Here is a 27,142-nt window from a genome sequence, read left to right on the forward strand (position 1 = left end):
TGGGTCTCTCAACGGGAATAAAACAATCCTCTTCACACCTCCTCCTCAATCTCTCCTAGTCTCCCCCTTTTGCCATGTGCTGAGCAGACACATCTTCAGCCCAGGCTTTAGGAAGCCATTTTCCCTCTTCTTCCAACACCCAATGCCACTCTTCTCCCAAGCCTTTTCTGGACACCATTCTGCTACTGTTTAACGGCACGTTGTTATTAACAACGGGAGTCGTCGCCACATACTCAAGACCGAGCATATTGATGGCGGGGGGAAGCAATGGGAACAATATGGTGCGTTGCGAAGACTCCAGGTGCCAGTACCTCCGTGCACACCCGGCGTTGGCCAACTCCTGCTCGACTAGATCCCAAAACACTCTCACCCTCTCGTGTCTCCCTGAAACAGTCTCGGCTCACCTCATACCAACTAGATCCCAAAACGCTCTCACCCTCTCGTGTCTCCCTGAAACAGTCTCGGCTCACCTCATACCAACTAGATCCCAAAACTCTCTCACCCTCTCGTGTCTCCCTGAAACAGTCTCGGCTCACCTCATACCAACTAGATCCCAAAACACTCTCACCCTCTCGTGTCTCCCTGAAACAGTCTCGGCTCACCTCATACCAACTAGATCCCAAAACACTCTCACCCTCTCGTGTCTCCCTGAAACAGTCTCGGCTCACCTCATACTAGCGTCAGCTCTGCCACTCCATATCCTAGGGGAAAACCCTTACTGAACGAAAGAGGCTGAAAACACTCCGTAACTCTTCCATGTCCAATCCAGACGGGCAATTTAGTAGCTGAATACGGCCATTGTTACGTCCTGCCAGAAATCATGTTGAGCAGACACTCTCTCTGCAATAGTGACGTGTGCTGTATGAGTCAGTCCGGCGCAGTAGTCAACGCACGCTGTGTTGAGCCTGCCTCTGTGTGTGTGTGTGTGTGTGTGTGTGTGTGTGTGTGTGTGTGTGTGTGTGTGTGTGTGTGTGTGTGTGTGTGTGTGTGTGTGTGTGTGTGTGTGTGTGTGTGTGTGTGTGTGTGTGTGTGTGTGTGTGTGTGTGTGGTCAGCTCATGCTGTGCGGATCCTGTGGCTTACTGTAGCAGACGGGTAACACTCAGCAGAACCATGCATATCCTAGCAGACTAATGTTATTCTTTCATACGGCCGATCGATCACAGTCAGCTTAATGTTCCTTCCCCACCAGCAGCAGCCACAGTCGTAGTAGCAGTGGCGGATTTAGGTACGGGCGACCCGGGCAGCCAGCCAGGGCAGCATCTTGGGGGGGTGGGGTTGTTGGCACAGGGCGCCCGCACTGTGACATTTACACGATCGATATTCTATCGCTCATTTGCACATCACGTCAATGATATCATGCCACCGTGTGGAACTGTGGGTCAATTAACTTTGTCGGAGTGGGCGCCCTGATTCTAGTTTGTGAGCTAGGCAGGCCTGGGAAGGTCTCCCATTCAGAAGTATGTGATGGGGCGGGGTAGGTTGACCTCAGGTCTCCCCACTGGAATCCCGAGGTAGGGGGGAGCGGGGGAATCTATCAAATAGCGCACCTCTAACTTGGTACAGTACTAATGCAATGAGTCAAATCAGTCACACTACGAAATGCTACCAAATAATACACAATTCATTCATAATACTGTGAATATTGCAGCATTTTTTTCCCGGTTTGTGCAAAATGGTTAAGAATAATATTAAAGCAGTCTGCACACCACCAAGGTGAATTGGTTTAGTCTTGACTCTTGGTTGACAGTGTTGGGGGATGGGTAATGTATTGATGCTTGGTTGACAGTGTTGGGGGATGGGTAATGTATTGATGCTTGGTTGACAGTGTTGGGGGATGGGTAATGTATTGATGCTTGGTTGTCAGTGTTGGGGGATGGGTAATGTATTGATGCTTGGTTGACAGTGTTGGGGGATGGGTAATGTATTGATGCTTGGTTGACAGTGTTGGGGGATGGGTAATGTATTGATGCTTGGTTGACAGTGTTGGGGGATGGGTAATGTATTGATGCTTGGTTGACAGTGTTGGGGGATGGGTAATGTATTGATGCTTGGTTGACAGTGTTGGGGGATGGGTAATGTATTGATGCTTGGTTGTCAGTGTTGGGGGATGGGTAATGTATTGATGCTTGGTTGACAGTGTTGGGAGATGGGTAATGTATTGATGCTTGGTTGACAGTGTTGGGGGATGGGTAATGTATTGATGCTTGGTTGACAGTGTTGGGGGATGGGTAATGTATTGATGCTTGGTTGACAGTGTTGGGGGATGGGTAATGTATTGATGCTTGGTTGACAGTGTTGGGGGATGGGTAATGTATTGATGCTTGGTTGACAGTGTTGGGGGATGGGTAATGTATTGATGCTTGGTTGACAGTGTTGGAGGATGGGTAATGTATTGATGCTTGGTTGACAGTGTTGGAGGATGGGTAATGTATTGATGCTTGGTTGACAGTGTTGGAGGATGGGTAATGTATTGATGCTTGGTTGACAGTGTTGGGGGATGGGTAATGTATTGATGCTTGAGTGCCAAATCAACACAAATGGATAAGAAAAGGTCTAAGCCATCAGGTGTTTAGGAAAAAGGTACACAGCAATGTCATCTCTTTATGAGTATAATATTATGCCTGTCATGTAGTAGGTGAGTATAACACTCATGTTTGTCAGCCTATGTTGCTATGTTGCTTGCTATGCTATTACACATCGGGCGACAATATTCCGTTTTCTGTCCAACTAGCTTACTTACATAGGGTGGCAGGGTAGCCTAGTGGTTAGGGAGTTGGACTAGTAACCGCAAGGTTGCAAGTTCAAACCCCCGAGCTGACAAGGTAGTTCTGCCCCTGAACAGGCAGTTAACCCACTGTTCCTAGGCTCTCATTGAAAATAAGTATTGGCTGACTTGCCTCGTTAAATAAAGATAAAAAATAAACGATTACAACCTAACTTGCACATTATTGATTTGGTTAACTTTCATTGAGGTGACATCATAAGTGTTTTCTGTGATTGCATTGACTAGGTCCTGAGCTCAGTAAGGGGAATTTCCAATGCTGCCGGATATATTATGCTGATGTTTTGTATCTATTGTGATATATTGAGGCTTTTGGGGTGTCTAATGCCTAGAATTAGCCAAGGAGGTTGTATGGTTCATTTGTTTCCTATTCTGAAACTTTGATTTATTTTGCATAATGACATGTATATTTAATTGGGCAACACATGTAAATTCAGGGGCACTTCTGAGATATTTTGAAGCACCAGCAGCCATCCACCTCCTCAGCCACACAGGCCTCTTCAGAAATGATCTCAGAGCCTCAGGATGAGGAGCTATCTACCTCCTCAGCCTTCAGAAATGTTGTCCGAGCCTGAGGATGAAGACCCATTTGCTTCCACTTCTCCTCAGCAGGATTCTTCAGGTGTGTTTGTGCGCACGTCTGTGTGTGGGTACATCCCTGCATAACATAAATACTCTTTCCTAGGAAGAAAATGTATTTAGCAAACTCAGGACTGACAGACTGACTGGGAACATGCAAGTTCTTTGCTGACTTCACACGACAGCAGTCCAGAACACCAAAACTGCATGAAAACATGGAAAGAACTGGCAGTGAGGATCAAAAAAGGGGAAACAATTGATAAGCGCGAGAGGATAAGCTGGAGAGAGATGTTGAAATGTCTGACTGCTACTGTACAGTCTCTGGCAATTAGAAATCTGTCACTAAGAGGACGCACAGAAACACCGTACTCTCCGTCAAATGGACATTTCCTCAGAGGTTGAGCTGATGACCCAATTGGACCTGAAGTGTTCAAAAAGGGACCTGAAGTCACACCACCAGCTAGCTACCTTGGCCACCAAATACAGAATGAACTCATTGATTTGTTGAGCAGCAAGGTCATTGAACCTGGTTGTGGCTGATGCTGCTAAAGAAGTTGTCGATGCCACAGGTTACCTTGGCATCGTACACAAACTGTACACCCTGTTCTCAGCCTCTACACAGCGTTGGGCCATCCTGAAAAAACAGGTGGACATCACTTTGAAGATGTGGACTGAGACAAGGTGGGAGAGTAAAGTTAAGAGTGTCGAGTCACTGAGGTAAGAGGCAGCAGTGGTGAGAGAGGCACTGATTGAGGTGAGGGATCAAACCAAAGACCCTGTGATATAGATTGAGGCCCAGTCCTTGTCAGAGGAGGTGGGATCATACCGCTTCACCATCTGTACGGTGGTGTGGTATGACATCGTGAGCCAGATCCAACACGGGAGCAAGCTGATGCAGTCTCCCAGTATGCATGTGGATGTTGCAGTCAGTCTTCTCAGAAAGACAGAGGGAGGTCTCAGCGACTCCAGGGCAACAGGCTTTATGACCGCACAAACGTCAGCCGAGGATATTTGCGAGGGTATGAATGTCGAGGCCGTTCCACAACAACAAAAAAAGACTTAGGTACTCAAAGCTGCACTTTTCATACCAATCATTTGAGCGATGCCCCGAAGAAAGTGGAGGTGACATTTTTCAATGTAGTTGTTGGTGCTGCAACCTCAGCCCTTCAGGAAAGATTTCCCACGTTAGAAAATGTGGGAGAGGAGTTTGGAGTGCTGTCAACCTTCCAAAGTCTCTCCAACGAGGAGCTGACAGAACATTGTGAGGCCCTTAGTATGACACTGCACTATAAAGAACACTCCGACTTGGATGGTAGAGAGCTGGCACAGGAACTGAAGAACTTGCCTGACTTGCCATTGAAGATCAAATCAAATCAAATCAAATTTTATTTGTCACATACACATGGTTAGCAGATGTTAATGCGAGTGTAGCGAAATGCTTGTGCTTCTAGTTCCGACAATGCAGTGATAACCAACAAGTAATCTAACAATTCCAAAACTACTGTCTTATACACAGTGTAAGGGGATAAGGAACATGTACATAAGGATATATGAATGAGTGATGGTACAGAGCAGCATACAGTAGATGGTATCGAGTACAGTATATACATATGAGATGAGTGTGTAGACAAAGTAAACAAAGTGGCATAGTTAAAGTGGCTAGTGATACATGTGTTACATAAGGATGCAGTCGATGTTGTAGAGTACAGTATATACATATGCATATGAGATGAATAATGTAGGGTAAGTAACATTATATAAGGTAGCATTGTTTAAAGTGGCTAGTGATATATTTACATCATTTCCCATCAATTCCCATTATTAAAATGGCTGGAGTTGGGTCAGTGTCAATGACAGTGTGTTGGCAGCAGCCACTCAATGTTAGTGGTGGCTATTTAACAGTCTGATGGCCTTGAGATAGAAGCTGTTTTTCAGTCTCTCGGTCCCAGCTTTGATGCACCTGTACTGACCTCGCCTTCTGGATGATAGCGGGGTGAACAGGCAGTGGTTCGGGTGGTTGATGTCCTTGATGATCTTTATGGCCTTCCTGTAACAACGGGTGGTGTAGGTGTCCTGGAGGGCAGGTAGTTTGCCCCCGGTGATGCGTTGTGCAGTCCTCACTACCCTCTGGAGAGCCTTACGGTTGAGGGCGGAGCAGTTGCCGTACCAGGCGGTGATACAGCCCGCCAGGATGCTCTCGATTGTGCATCTGTAGAAGTTTGTGAGTGCTTTTGGTGACAAGCCGAATTTCTTCAGCCTCCTGAGGTTGAATAGGCGCTGCTGCGCCTTCTTCACGACGCTGTCAGTGTGAGTGGACCAATTCAGTTTGTCTGTGATGTGTATGCCGAGGAACTTAAAACTAGCTACCCTCTCCACTACTGTTCCATCGATGTGGATAGGGGGGTGTTCCCTCTGCTGTTTCCTGAAGTCCACAATCATCTCCTTAGTTTTGTTGACGTTGAGTGTGAGGTTATTTTCCTGACACCACACTCCAAGGGCCCTCACCTCCTCCCTGTAGGCCGTCTCATCGTTGTTGGTAATCAAGCCTACCACTGTTGTGTCGTCCGCAAACTTGATGATTGAGTTGGAGGCGTGCGTGGCCACGCAGTCGTGGGTGAACAGGGAGTACAGGAGAGGGCTCAGAACGCACCCTTGTGGGGCCCCGTGTTGAGGATCAGCGGGGAGGAGATGTTGTTGCCTACCCTCACCACCTGGGGGCGGCCCGTCAGGAAGTCCAGTACCCAGTTGCACAGGGCGGGGTCGAGACCCAGGGTCTCGAGCTTGATGACGAGCTTGGAGGGTACTATGGTGTTGAATGCCGAGCTGTAGTCGATGAACAGCATTCTCACATAGGTATTCCTCTTGTCCAGGTGGGTTAGGGCAGTGTGCAGTGTGGTTGAGATTGCATCGTCTGTGGACCTATTTGGGCGGTAAGCAAATTGGAGTGGGTCTAGGGTGTCAGGTAGGGTGGAGGTGATATGGTCCTTGACTAGTCTCTCAAAGCACTTCATGATGACGGAAGTGAGTGCTACGGGACGGTAGTCGTTTAGCTCAGTTACCTTAGCTTTCTTGGGAACAGGAACAATGGTGGCCCTCTTGAAGCATGTGGGAACAGCAGACTGGTATAGGGATTGATTGAATATGTCCGTAAACACACCGGCCAGCTGGTCTGCGCATGCTCGGAGGGCGCGGCTGGGGATGCCGTCTGGGCCTGCAGCCTTGCGAGGGTTAACACGTTTAAATGTCTTACTCACCTCGGCTGCAGTGAAGGAGAGACTGCATGTTTCCGTTGCAGGCCGTGTCAGTGGCACTGTATTGTCCTCAAAGCGGGCAAAAAAGTTATTTAGTCTGCCTGGGAGCAAGACATCCTGGTCCGTGACTGGGCTGGATTTCATCTTGTAGTCCGTGATTGACTGTAGACCCTGCCACATGCCTCTTGTGTCTGAGCCATTGAATTGAGATTCCACTTTGTCTCTGTACTGACGCTTAGCTTGTTTGATAGCCTTACGGAGGGAATAGCTGCACTGTTTGTATTCAGTCATGTTGCCAGACACCTTGCCCTGATTAAAAGCAGTGGTTCGCGCTTTCAGTTTCACGCGAATGCTGCCATCAATCCACGGTTTCTGGTTAGGGAATGTTTTTATCGTTGCTATGGGAACGACATCTTCGACGCACGTTCTAATGAACTCGCACACCGAATCAGCGTATTCGTCAATATTCCCATCTGACGCAATACGAAACAGTGATGGAAGCACGTGATGGAAGCAGTCTTGGAGTGTAGAGTCAGCTTGGTCTGACCAGCGTTGGACAGACCTCAGCGTGGGAGCCTCTTGTTTTAATTTCTGTCTGTAGGCAGGGATCAGCAAAATGGAGTCGTGGTCAGCTTTTCCGAAAGGGGGGCGGGGCAGGGCCTTATATGCGTCGCGGAAGTTAGAGTAACAATGATCCAAGGTTTTACCACCCCTGGTTGCGCAATCGATATGCTGATAAAATTTAGGGAGTCTTGTTTTCAGATTGGCTTTGTTAAAATCCCCAGCTACAATGAATGCAGCCTCCGGATAAATGTTTTCCAGTTTGCAAAGAGTTAAATAAAGTTTGTTCAGAGCCATCGATGTGTCTGCTTGGGGGATATATACGGCTGTGATTATAATCGAAGAGAATTCTCTTGGAAGATAATGCGGTCTACATTTGATTGTGAGGAATTCTAAATCAGGTGAACAGAAGGATTTGAGTTCCTGTATGTTTCCTTCATCACACCATGTCCCGTTAGTCATGAGGCATACGCCCCCTCCACTCTTCTTACCAGATAGATGTTTGTTTCTGTCGGCGCGATGCGTGGAGAAAACCGTTGGCTGTACCGCCCTGGATAGCGTTTTCCCAGTAAGCCATGTCTCCGTAAAGCAGAGAACGTTGCAGTCTCTGATGTCCCTCTGGAATGCCACCCTTGCTCGGATTTCATCAACCTTGTTGTCGAGAGACTGGACATTGGCAAGAAGAATACTGGGAAGTGGTGCGCGATGTGCCCTTTTTCGGAGTCTGACCAGAACACCGCTGCGTTTCCCTCTTTTTCGGAGTCGTTTCCTTGGGTCGCTGCATGCGATCCATTCCGTTGTCCTGTTTGTAAGGCAGAACACAGGATCCGCGTCGCGGAAAACATATTCTTGGTCGTACTGATGGTGAGTTGACGCTGATCTTATAGATGCCCCTGCTTGAGCTGCTGATATTTATACACGAAAGGGAGCTCTCAGGGAGCTCTCAGAAATGCATCCACATTTGTGGACTGCTCTCAGGATTTGTCTTACCCCTTCAGTGACCGTAGCTGAAGCAGAGTGGAGCTTTTCAAAGCTGAAGCTCAAATCCACCATGCCACAGGAACGCCTTAGTGGCCTTGCTGTCATCAGTATTAACCATGCAATTGCTGGACAGATTTCCTCTGATGATGTAATTGATGACTTTGCATCAAGGAAGGCAAGAAAGGTCAGGGTTCAGATGGCAGTTGTGGAATTTAGTTTGTGTGTTTCTTGTTTGAAGTGCAATAGAGTCATAATCAGGTTCTCCTCTTCTTTATAAGTGTGTTATTCTATTTGTGTATTTGTGTGATATAGGATTTGTGCAATTTAGTTGTATTGGTGTGTTGTTTGTTAGCAATAGGGTAATAGTGTAATAATTTGATTCTCGTTTTTAGTTGCATTTGTATACTACAATTTGTTTGTTTGTCTTTGTTACTTCTTTTTGACATTTATGAGAATTATTTTTGAATATATTCTTATATTTATATCGTTGTAAATGTTATGATTATTTATTTTTTATTTTATTCTAATTATAGTTAGTGCAGAATGGTGCTTTTTGGGGGGGGGGCAAACAAGCTAGAACTGATGTAGTACTAGTGGTGGTGGTGGTGGTTGGATGGTGTGACTGGGTCAGAGATGTTCGACTGTTTTAGTGGCTCTCCATCGGGCTGATGTTACTGAGTTTGGCCCTATTCAAATCCCAAGGGGACAAGTTTTTCAATTTAATTCAATTCAAATGTCTTTATTGGTTTGGTAAACATATGTTTACATTGCCAAAGCAAGTGAAATAGATACTAAACAAAAGTGAAATAAACTCAAATGAACAGTAAACATTACACTCACAAAAGTTTCAAAGAAATAGAGACATTTTAAAATGTTGTATTATGGCGATATAAAGTGTTATAATGATGTGCAAATAGTTAACATACAAAAGGGAAAATAAATAAACATAAATATGGGTTGTATTTATAATGGTGTTTGCTTTTCACTGGGTGCCCTTTTCTTGTGGCAACAGGTCACAAATCTTGCTGCTGTGATGGCACACTGTGGTATTTCACCCAATAGATATGGGAGTTGATCAAAATTGGATTTGTTTTCTCAAATTCTTTGTGGGTGTGTGTAATCTGAGGGAAATATGTGTCTCTAATATGGTCATGCATTTGGCAGGAGGTTAGGAAGTGCAGCTCAGTTTCCACCTCATTTTGTGGGCAGTGAGCACATAGCCTGTCTTCTCTTGAGAGCCAGGTCTGCCTACAGTGGCCTTTCTCAATAGCAAGGCTATGCTCACTGAGTCAACATAGTCAAAGCTTTCCGTCATTTTGTGTCAGTCACAGTGGTCAGGTATTCTGCCACTGTGTACTCTCTGTTAAAGGCCAAATCGCATTCCAGTTTGCTCTGTTTTTTGGTGTTTGTCCTATTTTGTGAATTCTTCGTTAGTGAGCGAACACCAGTTTCACACATCCATAATGGGCAATGTGCTTCTACACCTGCATTGCTTGCTGTTTGGGGGTTTTAGGCTGGATTTATGTACAGCACTTTGAGATATCAGCTGATGTAAGTAGGGCGATATATTAATACATTTGATTTGATTTGACTGGATTTATAGCTGATTAAAGTATTTTTAGCCAGATCTGATTTGGGACGTCTTGCCTTGTCTCTCAGATCGTTCTCTGTGGTGCTGATGTTTAGGCCGCTTCTCTCTCTCTCTTTCTCTCTTCGCTCTCTCGTCTCTCTCCTCCTTCGCAGTCTTTCGCGTTACGTCTCCCAAACAGAGTTTTGGAATGCTGGACATAATTTTCCTAACTTTCAGTCGAAGAGGGATCTGGACTGCAGAGAGGAGAGACGCACGCAGCCGGGCTGTGATTGACAGGGAAGAGTTTATGGAAATACACAGTGAAGGCTTCAACTGTCCTTCTGGTCTCTCGCTCTCCCTCTCTGTCAGTCGCTCGTTCTCCCTCGCTCCCTGTCCTTCAGTGTTGGCACGCTGGAATAAGAGTGGAAAGAAGACAGGCAGTGTCGTTTTTCCTGTAAATAATCCCTGTGTCTGTTTGCATCTGGTCCTGGATCAGTTTCATGTGGATTATGTGTGGAGCTGCATGCCTAAAGGGCAGGCCTGGGGTCAGATGACAGAGTGTAACAGAGGCTCAGTGATTCGGGGGACATCGTAAACTGACAGGTGTTTCCTGGTCCCGTGCTGAGAGGGAAGGACTCAGAGGCCATTCATTCTGATCTGGAGACAGTTTTCACATATTGTTTTGATACACTTTGCATTCAGAAAGTATCCACACCCCGTCATTGTTTCCAAATTGTTGTGTTACAAAGTGAGATTAAAATGTACTTAATTGTCATTTATTGTCAACAATTTACACAAAATGCTCTGTAAAGTCCATGTGTAATAAAAATTCTAACTTCTGTAAAAAAAAGTTATGAAAAATATAACACTAACATATCTTAATTACATAAGTATTCGACCCCCCTGAGTCAACATGTGTTAGAATCACCTTTGGCAGCGATTACAGCTGTGAATTTTTCTGGGTAAGTCTCTAAGAGCTTTCCAACACCTGGATTCTGCTACATTTGCCCATTATTCTTTTCAAAATTCTTCACTCTCTGTCAAATGAGTTGTTGATTAATGCTAGACAACCATTTTCAGGTCTTACCATTAGATTTTCAAACAGATGTCAGTCAAAACTGTAACTCAGCCACTCACGAACATTCACTGTCTTCTTGGTAAGCAACTCCAGTGTAGATTTGGCCTTTTTTATCCTGAAAAACTCCCCAGTCCTTAAAGATTACAAGCATACCCATAACATAATGCAGCCACCACTATGCTTGAAAATATGGAGAGTGGTACTCAGTAATGTGTTGAATTTGTAAGAACCGACGCTGGAGTCGAGAAGCAGGTATGGAGAGTGAACATTTAATTTTGCACAGACATGGAACAGGATAGGAGCAGCGTCAGAACCAGGTAACACAACGACATACGACAATTAATGCAGACGCGGAGAACAGACAGATATAGGGGAGCTAATAACACAGGTGATTGAGTCCAATGTATCGCTGATGCTCGTGACGAGGGAAGCAGGTGTGCGTAATGATGGTGGCAGGTGTGAGTAATGATGGTGGCAGGAGTGTGTAATGATGGTGGCAGGAGTGCGTAATGATGGTGGCAGGAGTGAGTAATGATGGTGGCAGGAGTGAGTAATGATGGTGGCAGGAGTGTGTAATGATGGTGGCAGGAGTGCGTAATGATGGTGGCAGGAGTGCGTAATGATGGTGGCAGGAGTGTGTAATGATGGTGGCAGGAGTGCGTAATGATGGTGGCAGGAGTGCGTAATGATGGTGGCAGGAGTGCGTAATGATGGTGGCAGGAGTGCGTAATGATGGTGGCAGGAGTGCGTAATGATGGTGGCAGGTGTGCGTAATACTGGGCAGCGGGAGGGAGAGCTGGAGCAGGCGTGACAATATCGGATTTACCACAAACATAACACTTTGTATTCAGGACAAAAAGTGAATTGCTTTCCCACATTTGTTGCAGTATTACGTTTGTGCCTTGTTGCAAATAGTATAATAATAACTTTACCAGGCTCAAAGAGATATTCAATGTCTGCTTTTTTATTTTTACCCATCTACCAGAAGGTGCCCTTCTTTGCGAGGCATTGGAAAACCTCCCTGGTCTTTGTGGTTTAATTTGTGTTTGCAATTCACTGCTCGACTGGGGAACCTTACAGATAATTGTGTGTGGGTACAGAGATGAGGTAGACATTTTTTAAAAGCACGTTAAACACTATTATTGCACACAGAGTGAGCCCATGCAACTTATGTGACTTCTTAAGCACGGTTTTACTCCTGCACTTATTTAGGCCAAAATAAGGGGTTGAATATGTATTGCCTCAAGACATTTCAGCTTCTCATTTTTTATTTAAAAACCCCGCATAATTCCACTTTAACATAATGGGGTATTGTGTGTAGGCCAGTGACACAAAATCAAATTTTAATCCATTTTAAAATCAGACTGAAGCACAACAAAATGTGGAAAAAGTCAAGGGCTGTGAATATTTCCTGAAGGCATTGTATACTGTACCTATTATCAATCCAAGTACTTTCATTGTATACTGTACCTATTATCAATCCAGTACTTTCATTGTATACTGTACCTATTATCAATCCAGTACTTTCCATATTTGAAAAAACAAATGAAGCACAGTAAAACAACTTTGTCCATCAGTAGAGGGGTCTGTCAGTCTGTCTCTCTACAACTGGCTGTCATTTTAAGACCCCTATTGGGGGCTTTGACAGCCCAGTTCAAAATAACTGTACTGGGTGTGAGGTAATGAGCGTGCTGACAAGTGTGTGTGTGTGTGTGTGTGTGTGCACCAGGAAGACACGCTGATGAAAGACAGGTCAGAGGGATTGTGGTTAATAATGGAACATTTCTCCTCCAATTTACAAATCATCTTGCTCAACTCTCGGAATACATTCATCAAATTCTAATCAAAGCTTCGGATTATATAGTCTAAATTACTAGAGTGGGTTCTGTCTCTGATTGTTGCACCGAAGACCAACATGCTTAATCATTAACTTGTTTACAGACAACAACAAAAAGGCAGAGATTCAAATCCCAGTGGAAATGTAAAAAATTCCGATCAGCATACGGAATGGTTTTGGGATTGATCCCAGTCCCAGGTCGTCATGATGTCTGAATCTGAAATGACATTTAAATCCAGTCATTTTATCCTGGGCTTCCAAGATTCCCATCTGCTCAGCCCTCTCCGTGGGATAGATCAGCAGGGCAGGAATCCGGGAGTTCACACTATGATCTCATGGGATATTATCTGTCAGGGGTGTTGTACGCATGCAGCGTCAGACAGACAGGCAGTCACAGACAGATGGACAGACACACCCTGCTGCTTCAGCTGACGTCAGGATGTCAGTACTGTTCAGATTTTCCTGCATCACACACACACACACACACACACACACACACACACACACACACACACACACACACACACACACACACACACACACACACACACACACACACACACACACACACACACACACACACAGAGGCGTACACACACACACAGAGGCGTACACACACACACACACACACAGAGGCGTACACACACACACACACACGCACACAGAGGCGTACACGCACACATGCGCGTGCGCAAAAAACACACTCGAAATAAAACACAAACGCACACACTCTTTCCTGTGTGTCATCCTGTTAAGGGTAAAACAAATAAACTGTAGAGTAGGTGGTAACGTGCCTGTGCCATTTCTGACTAGGCGCCCATTAAATCTTTCGTAATCCGAGCCCAGGGTGTACAGCTACACCGTGAGCCCTGCGGTCATTAAACCGTAAGGAAACCCCTCGTCTATGACACGGTACATGTTTCTCTGTGACATGCTACTTGTCTGGACACAAAACAGGGTTGTCTGAACATGGCACCAGACTGTAACGTAAACAGCGTGATCCTCTCATGTGGCCTGGAGGAAATGCTAAGACGCTAAGCTAATAATGGGGGAGGGGGGTTGGAGTGTATGTATCCATGTGTGTGACTGACCATCAGAACCAGCTGGTACTGCGATCCAACCCCCATTATGGGTTTGACAGAACCACTGACTGACAAGAGGGACTTTGAAGTGTTGTGGACATTCTGGAAACAGCCGTCACACGAGCCACAAATGTCAGTTTGGGTTTTTAACAGAGAAACGGCTAGCTTTCTGTGGTCAGCAGACTGCTGTTTCATGCAACATTTCACTGATGCCTGTCATGATCAGTTCAGTATGTTAGGACCTGGATCTGTCTCACATGTATTCTTCCTTTCCCCGCCTTTCCTGTTGTGTATTGTGTTCTTCTGAAAGGGCCTTGTCGTACACCTTCTGTGACTCTCCTCCTTGCCTCGTTCACTGACCTATACATCTCTCTCCCTCTCCAGTGTTATTGAGTCTCCCCTGTGCTTCCTGTGATGGGACGGGGGGGGACGGGGGGTTAGTTCCTGTGTTCCGCTGCCTGTGGTGTGTTCAGGTGAACACTTGTGTCCCTGGGCTGTTCCCCTTTCATTCTGCAACGCTTGAGTTGACCAGACAAGTACTACACTGCAGCTAGTACCACTCAGCACACACCTTCTCACATACACACACACACTACTCAGTCCTTACCCAGCCCCTGCATCCTCATCGCAGCCTCCACTTTCTCACGTTCCATCACAAAGGAGAGAGCGTCTCCTCTTTCCTCCTCTCCTCTTTCTTCCTCTCCTCTTTCCTCCTCTCCTCTTTCCTCCTCTCCTCTTTCCTCCTCCTCTCTTTCCTCCTCTCCTCTTTCCTCCTCTCCTCTTTCCTCCTCTCTTTCCTCCTCTCCTCTTTCCTCCTCTCCTCTTTCCTCCTCTCATCTTTCCTCCTCTCCTCTTTCCTCCTCTCCTCTTTCCTCTCCTCTCTTTCTTCCTCTCCTCTTTCTTCCTCTCCTCTTTCCTCCTCTCCTCTTTCTTCCTCTCCTCTTTCCTCCTCTCCTCTTTCTTCCTCTCCTCTTTCCTCCTCTCCTCTTTCCTCCTCCTCTCTTTCTTCCGCTCCTTCTGTGGCCGTGTGCCTCCCAGGCAGATCGTTCCTGTGATGCTCGGGCCTGGTCTGTCCAGTGTAACCGTTATTCACATCAGTGGCAGTGGAGCAGAGAGGCGGCCAACACAGACCTGCTCAGAGCAGAGTGAGACCAGAGCCCACCTCGCGACGCAGAGTTGACCTTCCATCAGCTGTGGGTTTTCCTCCTCTCCTCTCGTCATCCCTTCTTCATGAACAGTTTTAATTCTCTAATCATGAATTAAGGCGGTTTGAGGAGCTGTAGGCTACATGGCTGCAGTGTCTGGACGTGCACAGCGGCCCATCCCGCACCCGCTCTTCTTTAACGACCACTGGGGTTTCCAGAGAAGTGTTTCAACTTTCACCTCCATGCCAGCATTCCCACGAGGACACGGGGAGAGAGAATCTGGAGAGAGGAACTATGAAATATCCCGGATCGACGTTGCGTAACCTTCCCCACTTCTAATGAGAAAAACTGATGGCCAGTTAAGATGTTGGTTTGTTATTCTTCATGGATATTATACGATACCCCGCAATTGAATAGTTACATTCTTCAACAAATAGGAGGGGAGGAGAAGCTAGGGATCCCTTAATGGTAATGTAGGAGAGCTGATCCATCAACCACACACACCGCGTGGAGGACATGAGACCCAAAATCATAGGATCATATTAGTCGCCAATCCATATGATTTGATATGATTTTATTCCTTTATTCCCACCTTGGCTGGATCTCTGTCTGGCTCTCTGTCTGGCTCTCTGTCTGGCCAGAGTTTGGGTCTCTGTCTGACTCTCTGTCTGGCTCTCTGTCTGGCTCTCTGTCTGGCTCTCTGTCTGACTCTCTGTCTGACTCTCTGTCTGGCTCTCTGTCTGGCTCTCTGTCTGGCCAGAGTTTGGCTCTCTGTCTGGCTCTCTGTCTGGCTCTCTGTCTGGCTCTCTGTCTGGCCAGAGTTTGGGTCTCCTCTGTCCTACTTTTTAAAACATCACATGTGGAGCTTTGACAGTTGAGCTGCGTAAAATCTGAAGAAAGTATTTTTATAGAATAAGCTCACGTCACTCTGCGATTTTATGATCATTATCCAAACACAGCTGGAGGGATCAGACACGTTGCTCACGGAATATAGAGATCTGCCTGATCAGACGCTCCGATGCGAGTTGGTAGCCTGTTTGAGGGGAGAGAGACCCACTGTTGCAGAATCCAAGAGGAGAGCTAAGCTAACATACTGTATCTCTCACGTCATCCAAAGCTAATTGTGGTACGAATGTAGTTTGTTTGATCGTGTTCAGTGACTAAGGTATTTACAAATAGTTTCTTTTTCCACACTTAGAACACAAGGAAAACACCTCTATTAACTTTTCCAACAATCAAGTATTCCACTGGAGATTTCAGCGTACCTAAATGAATCAATCTGATTCCAGCAGCGCGTGGGTGTGCAAGTGTGTGTGTATGTATACATGCTTGAGTGTGTGCGTCACATCTTCATGCGTGCGTCGTATGTGTACGTAGCTCCACAATGCCACACCTGTAGTAACAGCAGAACCACTGAACCAGAGTCAGCTGTTTCCTTCATTTCCGACCTGAATTTTTGTTTCGTTTAATCTTTACTGGTCCAGGATCAGCCACTGTGACCGGCTCTATTCAGGCCCTAATTTTAGGCCTTCATTAGCAAATCTCCACTTTACCAGATATTCCTTGATTGTGTAATGACAGGGGTTGGGTTGGGGTAGCTTGCAGATGTGCTCTAAACGGAGGAGGGATAACAGGGCCTCGCATCTGGTTTGATATTCCCCTATAGAAGGCCCCCTTTACAGGCCCTTCTATAGTACACTCACCTAGCCCCCCTCTCTCTTCTCCCTCTCTCCACATCCACTTCCTCTGTAGGGTCCTCACCTAGCCCCCCCTCTCTCTTCTCCCTCTCTCCACATCCACTTCCTCTGTAGGGTCCTCACCTACCCCCCCCCCCTCCACATCTCTTCTCCCTCTCTCCACATCCACTTCCTCTGTAGGGTCCTCACCTAGCCCCCCTCTCCCTCTCTCCACATCCACTTCCTATGTAGGGTCCTCACCTAGCCCCCTCTCCCTCTCTCCACCCCCCTCTCCCTCTCTCCACATCCACTTCCTCTGTAGGGTCCTCACCTAGCCCCCCTCTCCCTCTCTCCACATCCACTTCCTCTGTAGGGTCCTCACCTAGCCCCCCTCCCTCTCTCCACATCCACTTCCTCTGTAGGGTCCTCACCTATCCCCCCTCTCCCTCTCTCCACATCCACTTCCTCTGTAGGGTCCTCACCTAGCCCCCTCTCCCTCTCTCCACATCCACTTCCTCTGTAGGGTCCTCACCTAGCCCCCCTCTCCCTCTCTCCACATCCACTTCCTCTGTAGGGTCCCCCTAGCCCCCCCCTCTCTCCACATCCACTTCCTCTGTAGGGTCCCCTCTCCCTCTCTCCACATCCACTTCCTCTGTAGGGTCCCCCCTCTCCCTCTCTCCACATCCACTTCCTCTGTAGGGTCCTCACCTAGCCCCCTCTCCCTCTCTCCACATCCACTTCCTCTGTAGGGTCCTCACCTAGCCCCCTCTCCCTCTCTCCACATCCACTTCCTCTGTAGGGTCCTCACCTAGCCCCCTCTCCCTCTCTCCACATCCACTTCCCTGTAGGGTCCTCACCTAGCCCCCCTCTCCCTCTCTCCACATCCACTTCCTCTGTAGGGTCCTCACCTAGTCCTCACCTAGCCCCCCTCTCCCTCTCTCCACATCCCCTCTCCCTCTCTCCACATCCACTTCCTCTGTAGGGTCCTCACCTGGCTCCCCTTCACTGGCTCCACTGTGTTAGGAGAGCCAACGGGCCGTGAAGCTTCTCATCTTTCCCTTCTGCCCTGATCATTTCTCCTCTCCTCTCCTCCCTCCCCTCTCACCTTTCCTCCTTCTGGATTTGTCTTACTATGATTAAATCACAAAAACCTGTCTGTTATAACTCACGGGACTATGTTTGTAGTTTTATTAGTTAGGGTAAAACTACAACTCCCTTCCAGATCGAGCACACACAGCAGTATCATCAACCCCCACAAGTGTGAGTGGGGCTAACTGCCAAATATATACCTGATTAAAATGCTGTGGTGTTTACAGTCATGTTAATGTAACAGGGTTTATAGTAGAGGAAGGCTGGTGGGAGGAGCTATACGAGGACGGTCTCATTGAAACCGTTTGATACCATTCCATTTATTCTACTTCAGCCATTACAATGACCCCTTCCTCCAATAGCCCCAGCCATCAACCTCCTCTGGTTTATAGCCATGGTATATAGCAGTATAGCCTCATCTCATCTGCCTGCCACACTAACAGGTGCAGCAGGCCGACACCATACAGCCTCTTTAGCCCAGGCTAATTTCCTGACACTACGCTGAGCTGCACTGGGCTCGTTAATTCCTCCCAACATGCCACGCGTTCAACTGCAGATTATCACCCAATTAACACCTCCCAGTCAGTCCCGCAACAGCTCTCATAGGTCCTCTACTGACTCAGACTCTGCCACTCCACTCTCACTGCCATGGCCCTCTGCTCTGAACCCAGCTGGTACAGCTGCTGTTGCTAAAATGGTATAAATGCAAGGGCGCCACTTTGGTTTTTAGAAGTGGGGGGGGGGGGGGTATAACCTGGAGGGGGGTCTGGGTGTCCGCCCCCATAATTTTTTTGAGCTATCTAAAGCTCATTTTCTGCATTTTTACACAATCCAATGTGCAGTTTCTATTTAGAACTAAAAAGTAAGCAGAAATGCCCACAGTCATCAAGTCATTATTTGTTTCGGGTATGTTAGGCCAAGGTCAGAGTGACAACCCACAGGACGGCAGACCCCCAGGGCCAGGACTGAGCAGCCCAGCAGCTAGGGATTTCCTAAATACGTATCTCCCCTGATGTGGGCACGTTTTCAATACAGACTCCTTTAGTCATACTGTATTCCATATACGGGATCCAGACCTTATTAAAGTTACCCAGTATACCCTTAATCTGGTAATAAATCACATCTAGTGATACATAACTTGACATTGTGGGAGGATAACCAACCTTCCAATGAATGGCAATGCGTTACTTAGCCATTTTAAACGCTTGGTTACACAGGTTCTTCAGATTTCTTCAGAGTGCCTTAGACCCCTGCGCCACTCAAGAGCCCCAGATATCAACATTTACAAGCAAACAAAACAAGGAGAGGAGAATCTGTAGACATGCTGAGAAAAAAGAACATAATCTTTGCCAGAATTCAGCCAGCCTTCACAAGACCATAACATATTCAAATATGGGCAGGGTTCGGCTACTAGGGTGACCATATGTTAGGCTACTAGGGTGACCATAGGTTAGGCTACTAGGGTGACCATAGGTTAGGCTACTAGTGTGACCATAGGTTAGGCTACTAGGGTGACCATAGGTTAGGCTACTATGGTGACCATAGGTTAGGCTACTAGGGTGACCATAGGTTAGGCTACTAGGGTGACCATAGGTTAGGCTACTATGGTGACCATAGGTTAGGCTACTAGGGTGACCATAGGTTAGGCTACTAGGGTGACCATAGGTTAGTCTACTATGGTGACCATAGGTTAGGCTACTATGGTGACCATAGGTTAGGCTATTAGGGTGACCATAGGTTAGGCTATTAGGGTGACCATAGGTTAGGCTACTAGGGTGACCATAGGTTAGGCTACTAGGGTGACCATAGGTTAGGCTACTATGGTGACCATAGGTTAGGCTACTAGGGTGACCATAGGTTAGGCTACTATGGTGACCATAGGTTAGGCTACTATGGTGACCATAGGTTAGGCTACTATGGTGACCATAGGTTAGGCTACTAGGGTGACCATAGGTTAGGCTACTATGGTGACCATAGGTTAGGCTACTAGGGTGACCATAGGTTAGGCTACTAGGGTGACCATAGGTTAGGCTACTAAGGTGACCATAGGTTAGGCTACTAGGGTGACCATAGGTTAGGCTACTAAGGTGACCATAGGTTAGGCTACTAGGGTGACCATAGGTTAGGCTACTAGGGTGAGCATAGGTTAGGCTACTAGGGTGAGCGAGCGTTGTGCCTTTTCATTTTCAATTCGTATTGAAGCCAGTTGTCTCTGGCTGCCAATCATCTTCCTAAAAACTAGGCTATATCCTATAGGACTATGCTAAACGTAGCAAGTGTCACTGTCATAATTCTTGCTGTTTCCAGTTCAGTAGCCATACCTGTGAGATCAGGTGTACATGTGGTCTCAGTTAAATAGAGTAGGCTATAGCCTATGTAGAGAAGCACGGGACACTTATATTTGAAAGGAAATGTACTTCCTAAATAGGCCTATGATTAGACTATAGTTTACTACGTTGCCTAGAAATAGGCCTAAATATTTGTCACCCGTATTTCTCCATCTGAAAATCTCCCCACTCCTAAAAGGTAGGCTATAAAAATTGCTCAAGAGAACGTGCAAGTTTCTCCAACTCTGCGCTCTTCAAACTACATCAAGCATACAGGCTGATTTATCCCCGTAATACAATATTAGTGCCATGTGAGAATCTCTGGTAATTGAACCTATTTATGAAGTTATTTTTTGCTGGGACCATGGCTGGCAAGTGAGCATACGCCTAAAATAACATTGCAGGACTGCGGTTGGGTTTGGGACCAGTTCTTGCAGTAGCAGGTGGGAGTCAGACAGAAAGTTCTTGCGGTAGCGGGTGGGAGTCAGACAGAAAGCCAGTGGGTGCGGGGCGGGAGCAGGATGAAGAAATTGGTCCTGTGCAGACCTCTACTGTGCACCATGACAGTGAAACCTGCAACGTTAGAGCTGTTTATTACTGTGTCACGCCATACTGACTAATAAAACTCAAATTGCACTGAAAAATTGTCAGAATATCAATCTTCAATCGTTTGGCCGATGGTTTCATTGCTTGATTCAGGTCTAGTTTGATTGAGGAAAAATAATAGCTAACAGCTCTCTCTCTAACGGCACATCAACTGGCGAAAGCTAGCCAAGTTAATTTACTTCTGAAATGGGACAAAACAAAGACTACAAAACATTTCCATACAAACAACAGCTGTTGGACAGTAATACTAACCGCCTCATATCGCTATCTGACAGATATCTAGAGGCTAGAGCTGACCTGGTAGCTACTACTAGCTAGCGTAGCTTATACATTTACCTCAGTCGTGAGGGGATGAAACATTAGCTGACATTACTGTACATGTCAGTCACAATACTAGCTCAGCACTGAAAATAAACACTAGTTTAGTTTTTTTTTCTGTTAAGTTAAACAGCAGTTACCAGCTACATCAGTCAACTAAAGAAAAACTGGGGACAAAAATGCCATTTAAGAATGTGTAGGGGACATGACCCCTCCATCCCCAGCTTGACAGTTACACCCCTGCATAAACGTGTTATTTGAATCATGAAATGTATACAAATGAGACCTTGCTAATGTTGTGTTTGATTTTGATGATCATATTTTGCTACTGGAGGATAGTGTATAGTATATTGTATGATATATTATGGATAGGATAGTGAAGTGCGTGAGTACACTTTGACTCTGTTTTGAAAGGTTCTGGTGAGCAGGTGTGGCTCCAGGTAGGTTACTTACAGTACAGTCTGAGGCTGTGACAGAGAAAGCCCATGTATGTATGTCCGCCCGTCCGTCCGTCCGTCCGTCAAATTAAACAAGCACAGTAACCTGCAGAGAGGCTGTGAGAGTCTGTCCCATTAAACACCCTCACTACATAACGGAGAGACACACAGATAGAGGGAGAGAGAAAAACATCTCTGAAGCTGGAGACTCACATCCCCCTCACTATCTTTAAGCACCAGCTGTCAGAGCAGCTCACAGATCACTGCACCTGTACATAGCCCATCCGTAAACAGCCCATCTACCTACCTCATCCCCATACTGTAGTTATTTATTTCTTGCTGCATTGCACCCCAGCACATTCATCTTCTGCACATCTACCATTCCAGTGTTTAATTGCTATATTGTAATTATTTCGCCACCATGGCCTATTTATTGGGACGGCAGGGTAACCTAGTGGTTAGAGCGTTGGACTAGTAACCGGAGGGTTGCAAGTTCAAACCCCTGAGCTGACAAAGTACAAATCTGTCGTTCTGCCCCTGAACAGGCAGTTAACCCACTGTTCCCAGGCCGTCATTGAAAATAAGAATTTGTTCTTAACTGACTTGCCTGGTTAAATAAAGGTTAAAAAAATAAAATAAAATGTTTGCCTTAACTCCCTTAACTTACCTCATTTGCACTCACTGTATATAGACTTTTTGTTTTCTTTTGTTCTACTGTATTATTGACTGTATGTTTTGTTTATTCCATGTGTAACTCTGTGTTGTTGTATGTGTCGAATTGCTACGCTTTATCTTGACCAGGTCTTGGCCAGAACTTGTTCTCAACTAGAATAAAGGTTAAATAAATGTGACATAAAAAGAAAGAGAAACATGAGAGAGGGTGAAGAGAAAGAGTGGCTGAAAGACAGGGCTGCAGTGAGAGGAAAGAAGTGGAAGTCTGGAGAAAGGATGGTACTGAGAGAGAGAGAGAGAGAGAGAGAGAGAGAGAGAGAGAGAGAGAGAGAGAGAGAGAGAGAGAGAGAGAGAGAGAGAGAGAGAGAGAGAGAGAGAGAGAGAGAGAGAGAGAGAGAGAGAGAGAGAGAGAGAGAGAGAGAGAGAGAGAGAGAGAGAGAGAGAGAGAGAGAGAGAGAGAGAGAGAGAGAGAGAGAGAGAGAGAGAGAGAGAGAGAGAGAGAGAGAGAGAGAGAAAATATCCCCCACCCCACAGCTCCTGCCTCCTGCTGTAAACTCACTGTTTATTGTACAGTGCAGAGATATTACATTGGACAGATATCACCTCTTGGCCTGTGGACAGTGGATGTGAATAGTTCACTCTGCCTGCAGCCTAATATCTGGTTATGACACACCGTCTGCATCCCAAATGGCACCCTGGTCCCTATATAGTGCACCACTTTTGAAAAAGGGTCCCACAGGGGTAAAGGGTACCTATTTGGGATGCGGACACAGAGAGGAGAGCTGTCTGTCGCCAGGTATTAATCATACCGTAGCCTACCGGGGCATGACTCTACCGGGGCATGACTCTACCGGGGCATGACTCTACCGGGGCATGACTCTACCGGGGCATGACTCTACCGGGGCATGACTCTACCGGGGCATGACTCTACCGGGGCATGACTCTACCGGGGCACGACTCTGATGTCCCCTGTCTGATACTACCGGCATCTGGTCTTCAGGAATAACACTATTATTATCACCCAGGGATGAACTGTTTCAACCGGGTTCATCTCTTGTATAACTCGCCCAAGAAGCATCAGGGTGAGGGTGTCTGAAGTTTGCTTTTCTCTCTGTCTGTGGAAGGGACTCGTGTTGAATGATGCCATCATACCCCAGATGCCACTTCATTTTTGGGTCACAGCAGAGCCACGGAACCAGCCATCACCATGTCTTGAGACGTCTTGAGACGCAGGTGACGGCTGGGTATGTTGATCGCAGTAGTACTGCAGAACCAACCCACTAACCATATGATCTCCTCCTCTCTCTCTCGCTCTACAGGGTTTGAAGACCCGAGTGTGATGGGCGCTTCCGCTTGGAACAGCTCAGGTGAGACACACACACACACACACACACACACACACACACACACACACACACACACACACACACACACACACACACACACACACGCAAACAAATGAAGATGAAAAACAAGCCAGTTAGAATGACACAGTTGTAACTTACATGTAGAGACGCGGATGGGACAAAGATGAACCAATGTGTGGGCTTGGTAACTGTGATGCCGATTTTTGTCCAGGTGCGTCAGTGTGGTTTACTCGATGCACTTCGGACCACAATCCACGTCACTGGTCCTGTGTTGTTCGTGTGTAACAGCTGTTCCACCTGGCTATACCTTCCACACAGTGGCTAAGATCTTATTCGAAGCCAAGGCAGAAGGTATCCTGTGCTGTTTGTATAGCAGCAGCGCTACACTTTACGTAGGTTACATTACAAGGCTGTGGCTAGCTTGCTAACACGGGGCTCTGTTATCTGATGGAAGCATGCTGATTGTTTCCATCCCTGTTAGGGATCCCTGTTACAAATTTGTTTCCATCCCTGTTAGGGATCCCTGTTACAAATTTGTTTCCATCCCTGTTAGGGAGCATTTCTCCTTTGCCAAGATAATCCATCCACCGTGCAGGTGTGGCATAACATGATTAAACAGCATGATCATTACACAGGTGCACCTTTTGCTGGAGACAATAAAAGGCCACTCTAAAATGTGCAGTTTTTACACACAACACAACGCCACAGATGCCTCAAGTTATGAGGGAGAGAGCAGTTGGCATGCTGACTGCAGGAATGTCCACCAGAGCTGTTGTCAGAGAAAATTCATTTCCATAACTCGCTTCCCAAAGTTGTTTCAGATCATTTGGCAGGCAGTACGTTCAACCGGCCTCACAACCGCAGACCAGGTGTATGGTGTTGTGTGGGCGAACGATTTGCTGATGTCAACGTTGTGAATAGAGTGCCGAATGGCGGAAGTGGGGTCATAGTAAGGGCAGGCATAAGCTACGGACAACAAACACAATTACAGTTTATCGATGGTAATTTGAATGCATAGAGATACCGTGATGAGATCCTGAGGCCCAATGTGCCATTCATCTGCCTCCATCACCTCATGTTTCAGCATGATAATGCACGGCCCCATGCCGCAAGGATCTGTACACAATTCCTGGAAGCTGAAAATGTTCCAGTTCTTCCATGGCCTGCATACTCACCAGACATGTCACCCATTGAGCATGTTTGGGATGCTCTGGATCGACAGCGTGTTCCAGTTCCCACCAATATCCAGCAAACTTCGCGCAGCATTGAAGAGGAGTGGGACAACATTCCACAGGCCATAATCAACAGCCTGATCAACTCTATGTGAAGGAGATGTGTCACACCAGATACTGACTGGTTTTCTGATCTGTGACCAACAGATGCATATCTGTATTCCCAGTCATGTGAAATCCATAGATCATATCTGTTTTCCCAGTCATGTGAAATCCATAGATCATATCTGTTTTCCCAGTCATGTGAAATCCATAGATTATATCTGTATTCCCAGTCATGTGTAATCCATAGATCATATCTGTATTCCCAGTCATGTGAAATCCATAGATTATGTGTATTCCCTGTTATCCATAGATTAGGGCCTAATGAAGCTATTTCAATCGACCGATTTCCTTAATGAACTGTAACTCAGTAAAATCTTTGAAATTGTTTCATGTTGCGTTTATATTTTTGTTCAGTATATTTTTCAGTCTTATGGCTTGGGGATCCAAGCTGTTCAGGAGCCTGTTGGTGTCAGACTTGATGCCTCGGTACTGGTTCCTATGAGGAAGCAGAGAGACCAGTCTATGGATTGGGTGGCTGGAGTCTTTAACGATTTTCCGGGCCTTCCTCCTGATGGGGGAAGAGGCGCTGTCGCGCCCTCGTCACAACTGTGCACATGTGGACCATTTTAAATCCTTAGGGATTTGGACAACAAGGAACTTGAAGCTCTCGACCCACACTACTGCTGCCTCGTCGATGTGGATGGGATACTGACACCCTGTTTCCTGTAGTCCACGATCAGCTCCTTGGGCTTATTCCGAGGAGCTGTCATTTAGCTTAGCCATGTCATTTACCTTAGCGCCCTCCTCAGTGTTAATCCAGGGCTTTTTGATTAGGGAAGCAGCGACCCTTCATTGTGGGGACAACGTCGCCGATACATTTCCTAATGAAGCCGGTGACAGAGTTGGTTAGCTCATCAGTGTTATCTGCAGATTCTCTGAACATATTCCAATCACCGCTCGCAAAGCAGTCTCTGGTTCTGATGACCATGTCTCAACGGAGCGAGTCACAGGTACTTCCTGAAGGAGACTCATTATTGTAGCCGTCTGACTTTGATGACAGAGCTGGTGATATTTCACAGCTCTTGAAACTGGAGTCTCTTTTCCCTGGGGTTTTCCCATAGACATATATACTGTATGTTTATGTACTGTACATCATTGGGTTTTCCACACCTTGTAATGAGGCAGTTGACTGGCAGTAGACTGTACAGTGCGCCACCATTGTGGTTAAGAAGATACATAGATGATGTTGTAACAGCTTTGCATCACCTACACTGTTACATTATGGAACATCGTAGTGAGAATACAAAGTGATTATACACTTACTGTGCTTGTAATGTGTTTGGCACGTCTTGATAGTATAAGTTTCCATCTAGCTTTCACACACACACACAAGCAGGCACACACACACACATACACTCCTGTTAGTTATTTTGCTTTGAAAAGGTCTAATATGGATTTAGAGTTTCACCTCTGCCAGAGCTTGCTGCAGTGTAGAGCCAGATAACATGGGAAGGATGATGAGCTATGTTAGCTGTGCTCCAGCTCAGGTTTCCTGCTGTGCGGTCCAGGCCAGCAGACGGTCTACTCTATGGCAGTGTTATGTCTGTATTGAAAGTTGCATTACGCAGAAATCGATCCACCATTTCCTGATTGCTTAATCTCGAATAGTTTGTCTAATTTCAGTTTATGTGACATAACAATCTAGTCTAGAGAATCATCTAGTCTAGTGTAGAGAATCATGTAGTGTAGTGTAGAGAATCATCTAGTGTAGTGTAGAGAATCATCTAGTGTAGTGTAGAGAATCATCTAGTGTAGTTTAGAGAATCATCTAGTCTAGTGTAGAGAATCATGTAGTGTAGTTTAGAGAATCATCTAGTGTAGTTTAGAGAATCATCTAGTGTAGTTTAGAGAATCATCTAGTGTAGTTTAGAGAATCATCTAGTGTAGTTTAGAGAATCATCTAGTGTAGTGTAGAGAATCATCTAGTGTAGTTTAGAGAATCATCTAGTGTAGTTTAGAGAATCATCTAGTGTAGTTTAGAGAATCATCTAGTGTAGTGTAGAGAATCATGTAGTGTAGTGTAGAGAATCATCTAGTGTAGTGTAGAGAATCTTCTAGTGTAGTGTAGAGAATCATCTAGTGTAGTGTAGAGAATCATCTAGTGTAGTGTAGAGAATCTTCTAGTGTAGTGTAGAGAATCATCTAGTGTAGTGTAGAGAATCTTCTAGTGTAGTTTAGAGAATCATCTAGTGTAGTTTAGAGAATCATCTAGTGTAGTGTAGAGAATCATCTAGTGTAGTGTAGAGAATCTTCTAGTGTAGTGTAGAGAATCTTCTAGTGTAGTTTAGAGAATCTTCTAGTGTAGTGTAGAGAATCTTCTAGTGTAGTGTAGAGAATCATCTAGTGTAGTGTAGAGAATCATCTAGTGTAGTGTAGAGAATCGTTGTACCATCTAAGCTGCTGTGAAATATATTTTCTCATAACCCAAAAATATTGTTGTTTCACC

General features: G+C 46.0%; 1 protein-coding gene across 1 annotated transcript in view; it reads left to right on the forward strand.

Annotated features, from left to right (window-relative positions):
* Window positions 1–27,142, forward strand: part of LOC124038025 (inactive tyrosine-protein kinase transmembrane receptor ROR1-like) — a 223,050-nt gene that overhangs the window by 133,393 nt on the left and 62,515 nt on the right. Inside the window, exon 2 of the mRNA XM_046353389.1 lies at window positions 23,312–23,359. Coding sequence (XP_046209345.1) covers window positions 23,312–23,359 — 48 coding nt within the window. The remainder of the gene's footprint in view (window positions 1–23,311; window positions 23,360–27,142) is intronic.

This window comes from Oncorhynchus gorbuscha, linkage group LG06 (assembly GCF_021184085.1).
Source record: "Oncorhynchus gorbuscha isolate QuinsamMale2020 ecotype Even-year linkage group LG06, OgorEven_v1.0, whole genome shotgun sequence".
NCBI classification, from domain to species: Eukaryota; Metazoa; Chordata; class Actinopteri; order Salmoniformes; family Salmonidae; genus Oncorhynchus; species Oncorhynchus gorbuscha.